This window comes from Odontesthes bonariensis, chromosome 6, assembly GCF_027942865.1.
Source record: "Odontesthes bonariensis isolate fOdoBon6 chromosome 6, fOdoBon6.hap1, whole genome shotgun sequence".
NCBI lineage: Eukaryota > Metazoa > Chordata > Actinopteri > Atheriniformes > Atherinopsidae > Odontesthes > Odontesthes bonariensis.
In genome coordinates, this window is record NC_134511.1 from 36,958,440 (window position 1) to 36,968,169 (window position 9,730).

Sequence of the window (9,730 nt, forward strand, 5' to 3'; positions counted from 1 at the left end):
TATCAGCATTATCTGCCCTGCTGTAAACTGAATGAACCAAACATGCATAGAGGCCAGACTATCAGAGTCTAAATGCTGAATGAGCCGTTTTGTCAGTATTGATTTTATATCGGACTGGGTTGCAGGGGTCATTGTCTTCACTTAAGCCATAACACACCAGTAAATTACACGAGACTTGACCCATAACCATCTCCCCAGCTTTTGTGCCCTTTAGCTCACAGTGTCATCCTGACCGCACAGAACGGCTTCCAGCAGAACTCGAACCGCTGCAGCCAAGTGATGTTTGTGCGAGTCGGATTTTCCATTTAAAAGCAGAGAACAACCAAGTCTGATAAATAACTCACAATAATTTATTGTGCACACTTTCCAATGCTTTTTTACATTGTGCAATTGAATATCTTCAAGTCAAGTAGAAGACAATGAAAAACACAGCTGTAGACTTCTACATTAACCAACCTCAGGTCAAACATTCAGCAGATCACAGTTCATATTTACACTGCAAATGGCAGCAGGTTACATCATGTGAGCAGATTTTGACACCCTTTAATGTTTCGGCTTATTCGCTAACACTTGAATGTATTACCAATTAAACCATTAACACTGTCAGTGTCTCATTCAGTGTGTGTAACAAGAAAGTGGAATTATCTTACACATATTCGTCCTTACATCTAATCTACAGATTTATCAACATAATTTTGAATGAAGTTTTCTTAGGATTTGACTGAAGGACTAAAGAGATTTGTTCACTTTCTATGTTTTCTTCCAGCGGAAAGTGTTTTAGCCTTTAATGTCTGCCAGTAAAGTTTGTTCATTGATTCCATGAAAGGGCTTTGGTACATCGGTTCTACATTTGGCACCTGCTCTTTAGTTATCTTTTATTCTTTATCTTTTATTCTTTATCTTTTATTCTTTACACTAAATCCACATCTTCAACTACTAAATCACAGGTGACTTGAATTTTTATTTTTCTATCACTAACAGTAACATGCAGCTTCCCCCAGGTTTTTTTGTTTGTTTGTTTGTTTGTTTCCTTTTACTGCATTATGTGCATGGCATAATTCCACCTTACAGTATTCAAAGTAAACATTATAGTCTCGTTTTGTGCCCTTGGTGCGCTTCTGTCTGACCTGTTCTGCACATGCACCACTGCGTACTGATTAAACTCAAGCCTAACTATATTTATCACAGCATGCAGGTCTGCCTGTGTGGGTGTGTATGCTTCAGTTCAGTCCGAACGGAGAGACGTGTCAGACGGGGTGAGACCCGAGCCGCAGGACGGAGAAAGCCCTGCGGTGCTTCCGCAGCAGCAGGCGGATCTTATCGTCATCAGAGTCGGGGTCAAGGGGCTTGTTGTACTCCTCGTCCTCCACCTCATTCTCCGAGGCCTCCCCGCCCTGCCCCGCGTGGCTCGCCTGCGTGGAACTCGGCTCCGTGGCGCTCTTCTTCCTCCACTTGGTGCGTCGGTTCTGAAACCACACCTAAGACATAGGCAGCGTCGGTGAGCGTGATGATTGAGTCCCGGTGAATGAGGACGTGATGCTTCAGTTTTACAACTGCAGGCGTTACTGGAAACGCTCGTTAATAAATGCCAGTGTTTATCCTGCTTTTGATCTACTAACTTCCTTTTCCAGTTCTTGTAAATTCTTGCACACATTGCCTAACCTTAGTTGCTGTCCCAAGACATACTGCACAAGTAAAATCACTAAAAACCATGGCAATCGTCAGACATAAAGAAATTACACAAAATATAAATATAATATATATACCACTTTTACTTTATAATTATTTATCTCTCCAAAAAGTGCCACCAATCTCACCTTAACTTGTGATTCAGTCATTCCCAGGGAGTAAGCCAGCCTTGCTCTCTCTGGCCCAGCCAAGTACTTGGTCTGCTCAAAAGTCTTCTCCAAAGCAAATATCTGATGTCCACTAAATGTTGGCCTGGTGTGTTTCTTTCTGCTGGGCATTTCCCCAAGAGGACCACTGTCTGGGATGATAAAGAAGGCAACATATAAGACTGGAATTTTCTCTTTGGGATCATTTTTTTTGAACAGTAGAGAAAACTCTCCCACTGAAATGCTACTGTTGTTGTAATAGCTGATTTAATTGCACTTTTGTGTAGCCAGATATAATTTAAACGGAACAACTGCATGTTGTTTTTGTTGTAACCCTACTCAGAATTGAATGTATCAGCTGAATACTTGAGCTGGATGAGGTTTTGTATGACATCATTTATAAATCACTGACACCCCCCCCCCCCCTAAAAAAATAAATAAAACACTTCATAAACATTTGTATTAAATGCAAAAATAACCCATTATCTGTCCAGTGTATTATTTTTATTTTTTTCCTTGAAGAACCTTTCAGTGAAACACTGATCTAATAGAATACACGCACTATTCAGTGGGTCGCAGCAATTTAAGATACATAAAAGTGTTGGTCAAATCGAGCTTATAACCGGCTCCCTGCAGCAGATAATGTCTCTGTCTGTAAAAAGGGACATCTCTTGTTGAGTCCTCCCAGACAAACCCAGGGGGAGTTGCACCGTGTTGATGAGCTGGATGCAGCATTTAGACTCACTGTTGGTGCAATGCTGCCTTCCTCCTCTCCAGTCACAGCTGCTCTCCGCCCAGCAGCTCACACTGCGACCCTTCATAGGGCACTCTGCTCCAGGCTTGGAGAAGCCGCCCAGCGAGGAGTTGTAGTCTCGGTTATAGTACATGGACGTGCTGGTTACAGAGGGACCAAACCCCCCCATGGTGGAGTATCCGACCATGGAGCGACTTAGGATGTCGCTGATGCCGTGAGGAGTTCCTGGCTGCAGCTGGCTGTTAAGGCCCGGGTTGAGCTTGTAGAAAGAGTTGGGCACTGAGTACTGGCACATTGGTGCCTTGAGATCTGAGGGGAATTGGTTCAGGCTGTTGTTGAACAGGAAAGATCCCTGGATGTTTGGATCCATAGGAAGTTCTTAAACTCTGCCTCGAAATATCAGCAACACATCCAGAAAGATCCAAGTGTAAAATGACCCCTGACGGCCAAAGAGGGAGATCTGTCAGCCAGAAGCAGTCTGGATTTGGGACCACACCCTCCGTCCCTTGATACGCAAATAATTAAGGGCACAAAGCGCAGTCTTAACAAAGTCCTTGAAGTCTGTCAAAGTTGCTACCACGTGCACCGTGGAGCAGTTATCCACAGTTTGTTGTTCAATAGCTCCATATCTGAAGTGTCAGTTGAGCCCTCTGGACACAGATTTTGAGGTTCTGCTACAGACACATGGCTCCTGCAGGCTCTGTCCTCAGAAATCATAAATAAGCAGTATCTGGAAATGGAGTGGCACCTTGAAAAAGATGGGCCCCATTAGAATGCAGCTTGGGATTGGCTTGGGTCCCACAGCTTTGCTGCCTTTCTATTGGCTCCTCAATGAGAGCCAAGCCTTTTATTGGACGGGGGTAGATTAATAGTTTTTTGAACAGGTGGAGTGGGAACAAGTAGATTTTTTGATGGCCTGCCACGTCTGACCAAGTGTCTTGCTGCTGGAGCACACAGAGGAGGAGGAGGGTAGATCTGCTATTTCCAGGCTTAATAAACACATTTTAAATTTAGATATATGTTTGATATACATACATGCACACACACGTATATTTGGCGTACCTTGTCAGAAAGGTAAGTACTGCGTCCAAATATATACAGCATTCTCCAAAAAAAGTAACAAAGGAAATAATGGTAACCTGCATAAAGCTTATTGGAACAGAGAATAGATATTTGATTCCTTAAAACAGCTGCCTTTGATGGCTCTGCAACCTCTGCAGTATTTCAGCAAATTTGAATGTAATCTCTTTCTGTGCAGTTTGAAGACGTTCCCAGAGTAATTGTTTATTTGTTCTAGCTGCGTGGTTCAAATCAATCAGTGAAGCTCAACCCAGACACATTTCATGTTGATTTCAGATCACTCAACGTGCTTCAAGTTATGTCATGGCTACGACATAACTTATAGCACGTCGTCCCTCTCTTCCTTCCTTCTGTTCAGTTCTGCAGAGCCTGGAGGACATTTCCATGCTGCATGAAGAAGGTGGGATCCCTGATCCTCTGCTGAGCTTCGCGGTGGATTGACATTGAACATCAACGCAGCAGTCTGAATGGAAAATTTTTGAGTCTGATTGAGTCATCCTTTGTTAGAGTGACTTTTTACTAGAAACGCTGCCATGCAAGTTGGTTACTGAAACCGCCTCTGGGCAGGCAGTTGATGCAGTCACTGCAGTTTCATAAAGTCGAGCTGTCAGTTGAGAAACAGTGTAACATCTGTTCCACACATTCAACGCATGGAGAAAGTTATCCTCTCACTTTATCTTAAACTATAACAGACTTTCCCCTTCCTTATTAAAGCTCATTCTGTTAAATGTCTTTGTAGGAGTGTTTGAAAATGGAGTACATTCTGGTGTCCTTAAAAAGGTCTCTGCAGAGTTCCAGAACTTGAGAGCGGTATTATCTAATGACCCGGAGTCTTTTGAAGCTGTTAAATCACTCCGAGTTGCAAACAACCACTCGAGCTAAAGTTGTGATTTTTAAGGTAACTACATCTGGAACACTTGATGTATGTCTTGCATCAATTTATGACACAAACTAAAGGACAGTTTTAAAGGATGTTTGCCTTCTTATTCAGTTCACAATATTTAAAGATCCTCCAGATTTAACATGGCACTAATCCCTACAAAACCTGGATAAGTTCCCCTTTCCTTTCTGGAATATAAGATATATTGCATCATCTTTGACTATCTGTGGAAATAACTGATCTTGGGCAGGTAAAAGCCTGAACACATTACAAAAAGTTACTGTTTATGATCCTGGCACTGGTTTACAACATCAGCTTTCTCAGACTTTATCTCCAACAGACTCCAGTTATGTGGCTTTATTTAGCTCTCTTTACACAGCTGCTTAAACACGTTTCTCTTTTCCTGTAAGTCATGTGATGTTGGTGATTGGCTTCATACAGGTTATAGTATGAAACGCATACATACATACGTACTACAGTTGTATGTATCATTTGTTGTATATTAAAAATACTATTAAAAAGTTATCATATTTCACTGTAAAAAGCACTGGAATGCTTTTTGAATAAGGCAGATGGATTAAAGACATTTATGACTGATTTAAACTATAAAAGGCACAGAGAGTATCTCATTGTTTTGGGAAAAGAATCAGACCTATATCCACAAAATACAGGTTTTACTTTTCTTACTGTACAGTCAGCTGTAATGGTGTACACATTGAAACACGCCAATATAGGCCGATGGGTACAGCACACCCACCGAGCCGGGACAATAGGGGGATTTCACGATAAGTCATGGGATTGTTGCTCACTGTAGATGAAGACGAGCGAGTACATTTCCAAGAGTGGTGATCTCATTCAGGATATCCTGTGACAGTTTCACTCGGCCACATGATCAGGACTCAGCCAATGAGGACTGAGGAATTCCCAGCACATTTGCCCTCAGGAGGGCGACAAATCTTGTCAGCCCCAACTTACCAAGAAAATGTTAAACAGCATAGACTTGCCTGCTTTCATCACTTAACTATGTTGGATGTTTCTTTGAATACAGTCCTTTTTTTCTTTCTTTTTTTGGTTGGCACTTGACATGATGTGTCTACATGGATCACATGATTTGCCTGTTCTGATATGTGTTTCAGTAAAATGATGCCGCACTGGGCAGCATTTCATAAAGGGCCGATTGTGTTCTCGTAAATAAATTAGCAACATCAGAGTCAGGCAAACATGGGAATGTGGAGGCTCTCAGATATTGCAGTGAAAATACAGTCTGTTAGAGTCAATGATCAACAACTCATGTGGAGAAAGAGATATAAAAAAAAAAACATCCCAGGAAGATTTGCTGGCTAAACAGATTGGCACAAAAGCACGTGTTAGTTTTAATCTGTCAACATGAAAATAAAAAGCCAGTGACAAAGAATGAAAGTGAAATAATCGTGAATGGGGGCACAGTTTTGTTGCTGTTCTAAAGATTACTGCTTTCAACAGGAGTGGCGTTAAACTGGAATGAAGCCACTGACAAACAACAAAATTCTTGGCGCATATCCAACTTTTTTCAAAACTTTAGGTAAATTTCCAAAGTTTGGCTCCTCCCTCTCACAGTCCCACCCCTTTTTGCTTTCTCAGTGATGCTGGGGATGTTAGTGTTTTCAAACCACACGTGTGCACTCTGTTTAAAAGCAGACAACACTCCCACTTCATCACAGTTTTACCGAGAGACGACAGACATGAACAGTGAACAAAACGTCTCCAGAGACATAAAGAAGATTACTGAAAACTTCCTCAAGGTTATGAAGAAGAGCTTCAAGAATTCTGGTGAGATATTTATTTTCTGTCTTTATGTGGAAATTTCATATGTAGGTTAAAATACTGCTTTAAACAGCATCAAAACCAAATCCATTTGAATGTTTTGGTTGAACTAAGAAGCAAAACAGTTATATCTATTTTTATGTGTCTTCATTCCTTTAATTTCAAACTCAAACAACAAATCGGATAATTTCATGACAAATGTATGCGCTTCTGTGGCACCAAAAAACATTTCTACATTTTAAGCAGTTTTAGTGAATGGTTTGTGTATCATTTTAGAGTGCAGGATCACCATGCAAAGGTGTGGACACCCCAAGTTTATCGGAGTTTCAGTTTCAGAACTTTTTTGGCCTGGTGATGCAAATTTGAAAGCTTTGTACAAATACTCTGACAAACTCATTCCGAGAAACAGCAGCCAATCTTACTTAGAATCTAATTTGATCAAATACTGGCTGTAAATGGGAACAACGCAAGGTCTGAGAGGTCAATAAAACAAGAGAGACCCCCCCCCCCTTTATTTGCAAAAGTATACTGGAGTGGATTGATCAAAGTTTTGTTGCACCCAGTGAAACAGGGAACAGTCCACTGGTAGAAGGGAGAATAAGCTCAGTCTAATACCAGCAGAGTCTGGAATCAAACATCAAACCATTTGCTATCAAAGCTCACTGACATAAAATGTAACTGAGTGTAAACTTGAAAAAAAAAACGTGATGCTTTCTTGAAATTAGGTCAACAGGATGAAAAGGCTCGACCAAACTATTGCACACCAGTGGAAAAACTCCACAGATCAGAAGTCGTTTACTGTAACTGGCCCTTTACAAATAATAATATTATCTAATGAACTTTGCCCGGATGCCGAACCTTCACGTGCTCCTCTAAAGTGAAAGCACAGAGGGTTACTAGTTTCATTCTTACTCATTCAAAGTGTTATCTGCAGTAATGCTAAAGAAAACAGAGTCAATCCAATTGTTATCAGGCCTATAATACAGTAGAATCCTGTTGAGATTAAGAGGCATTATTTGCAACACAGTCACCATGTGTTCATGTAGAACAAGAAATGTTGTTACTAGTTACTGTTGACATTTTTGTGCAAATGATCTGACTTTTTAAAGATCCACTCCATCAAGATCCAACACTGTTTTTGTTTCCCTGTAGTTTCGGGATCAGAGATGCCACACAACTGCAGCCCGTGTTGCCTTGGTCCTCTATCCTTCCACTCTAAGGCTGTGGGAGACAAGATCCACCTGAGCCAGGGGTGTCGACGCGCTCAGAGGGCCAAGAATACGTTCCAGAATGGCCTGGTATTCAGCAACCGCCCTGTCAAGTTAAAGGAAAGAATTAAACTGAGAATACAGGAGGATGTGCATAACTGGCATGGAGCAATACGTGTGGGCTTCACCAATGTGCCGCCATCAGAAAGATCTCTGCCTCTGCCTTCCTTAGCCATCCCTGAACTCACCTGCAGAGCCGGCCACTGGGCCGCTCCTGTGCATGAGTCCATCTGTCCTGCAGGCTCAAAGCTGCAGTTCTGGGTTTCTGCTGGGGGCAACATTTACATTGCAGTTAACAAAAAGAGAGAAATGCTACTGTCAGGAGTGGACCTCAGACAGCCACTTTGGGCCATGGTAGATCTCTACGGGCAGACATGTGGCATTTTGCTCCTAGGTACTGTATGATTAATTCACTTTCATTTTGTTTGACTTGCAACACGTTTGTCTTGTTTTTTTTTGCTTGCAGAGCATTTCATGTGAACTAACAATACCACCAACTGCCTGAATGACAATTAAAATGACTCTCTCCTGCAGGCTCGGAGAAAAAGGGAGGGCTTTTCACAAGAAGATCCTGCCCTGCACCAGAGTTTCTCCCCGATCGTGATGTTAACCAACATCACTGTTCGAAACCTGCTGTTTCAAGACTTGGTTACAACTGTATCTCCTGCCTTAACACAGAAATCCCAGCAGGTAAGAAGAGTCCCTCCTGCCAACATGATCTGATTTCAGAGGAGAAAGTAGTCAGATGAATGAAAACTGTCAGTCTTGTAATTGCGATTCCTCTTTTCCAGTCACAGATCAAAGCTGCGTGGTGTGCATGGTGTCAGAGGCCAGAATCACACTGCCCTGTGGCCACATTTGTTTATGTTGCCACTGCTACTCCAGAGTCCTACAGCAGTTCGGCACCTGTCCGCTGTGTCGACAGAGAATCGGCTCTCCGTCAGCGGAGAGGAGATGTGTCCTGTGACTGTCTGAGCTCCAAAAGTCCAGGCAGGAAGCATCAAATGCAAACTACTGAGTGACTTTAACGGAGGAAACACCATGAATGAGACTCACTGAATGTATCCAGGTACAGAAGCCAAAAACTCTTGGATTTCTGTAGCCACAATGTCTCTGATTGAAGTAAAAGCAGGAAACCATTCCCTGATATGTGAATATTGTACATTGTGTGAGATTCTGAGTTTTTTTTTTTATCATGTTTAAATGCACTTAATCAAAAAATGTGGAAGACAGCACTTTCATTGTAATTACTAACCAGGTTTATTGCTGTATATGAGAGATTTTTAAAAATATTTTTGCACACAGAGTGATTCTGTTTCTTTATTGTTAATAATGATGTAAGCTGAACAGAATACTTTTCTCATTTGTGCTGTAAATCCCAACCATTTTTGTTGGGGTTTGTGTTTTGTATTTTCCAGAAAGGGAATTTATCTGAAAATAATGTCAAAACATTTTGTTTTAAATTGTCCAGAAGAATAAACTATGTTGAAAACAACAACGAGATTCTCTACTTTATGATTTAAAAAAAAAAAAGTTATCCGACTGTTATCCGGCTAGAATATATGCAGTAAAGATATTTATGAAATGAGACCTGTTTTCGGACTGTGTACATTTGGTTTGATTTGAGACGGAACTGGATGCATGCTCTCAGGGAAGGGCAGATTATTTGGTGGATTTTGGACACAGAAACAGCTTGAAAGGTCATTATCGTGTCAGTGGCAACACTGGTGACACTAAAGTCAAACAGAGAGAGAGATGCTTACTCAACAGAAGCACAACAGATATCACTAAACTTGCAAATCAATGCTCACATTGTGGTTGATAGATAATTAATCCACTAAGTAACACAAACTCAGTGTTTTGACGTGATCAGAGATCTTTCTGTTGATCGTCTCATCTGATAACCTTCTTATGTGTAATGCAAACACAACAATCAGCTAGTTTCATTATGATTTGTTCACAGTTTCATCTCTTAATAGCTGTATAAAATCCCTGCTATCATTGCACTAAAGTAAGCTATTAATAACAAAGCTGGTTAAAGTAAAGTTAAATGCAGCTGAAGGGTTTTGTTGTTTAACCTTGAAGTCCAACGGTTGGCTGCTGTTTCACA

General features: G+C 41.3%; 2 protein-coding genes across 2 annotated transcripts; one reads left to right on the forward strand and one right to left on the reverse strand.

Annotated features, from left to right (window-relative positions):
- Positions 1–714: 714 nt before the first annotated feature.
- On the reverse strand, positions 715–2,959 carry nkx6.3 (NK6 homeobox 3). Its single transcript, XM_075468634.1, has 3 exons — positions 2,577–2,959; positions 1,818–1,983; positions 715–1,478 (listed from the first exon to the last, which is right to left on the reverse strand). The coding sequence occupies exons 1-3, from the start codon at positions 2,957–2,959 to the stop codon at positions 1,248–1,250; spliced, it is 780 nt and encodes a 259-aa protein (XP_075324749.1). The 3' UTR covers positions 715–1,247.
- Positions 2,960–6,216: 3,257 nt separating this feature from the next.
- LOC142383003 (E3 ubiquitin-protein ligase NEURL3) lies at positions 6,217–9,118 on the forward strand. Its single transcript, XM_075469122.1, has 4 exons — positions 6,217–6,358; positions 7,505–8,014; positions 8,155–8,310; positions 8,412–9,118. Exons 1-4 carry the CDS (start codon positions 6,271–6,273, stop codon positions 8,585–8,587), a joined length of 930 nt encoding a protein of 309 aa, XP_075325237.1. The 5' UTR covers positions 6,217–6,270; the 3' UTR covers positions 8,588–9,118.
- Positions 9,119–9,730: the final 612 nt, after the last annotated feature.

Coding starts and splice junctions, on each gene's coding strand:
- nkx6.3 (XM_075468634.1), bottom strand. CDS start 2,959: ATGGATCCAAACATCCAGGGATCTTTCCTGTTCAACAACAGCCTGAAC. Junction 1,984..2,576: donor CAGCATTGCACCAACAGTGA/GTCTAAATGCTG, acceptor CATCCCAGACAG/TGGTCCTCTTGGGGAAATGC. Junction 1,479..1,817: donor TGACTGAATCACAAGTTAAG/GTGAGATTGGTG, acceptor CCTATGTCTTAG/GTGTGGTTTCAGAACCGACG.
- LOC142383003 (XM_075469122.1), top strand. CDS start 6,271: ATGAACAGTGAACAAAACGTCTCCAGAGACATAAAGAAGATTACTGAA. Junction 6,359..7,504: donor GAAGAGCTTCAAGAATTCTG/GTGAGATATTTA, acceptor GTTTCCCTGTAG/TTTCGGGATCAGAGATGCCA. Junction 8,015..8,154: donor ATGTGGCATTTTGCTCCTAG/GTACTGTATGAT, acceptor TCTCTCCTGCAG/GCTCGGAGAAAAAGGGAGGG.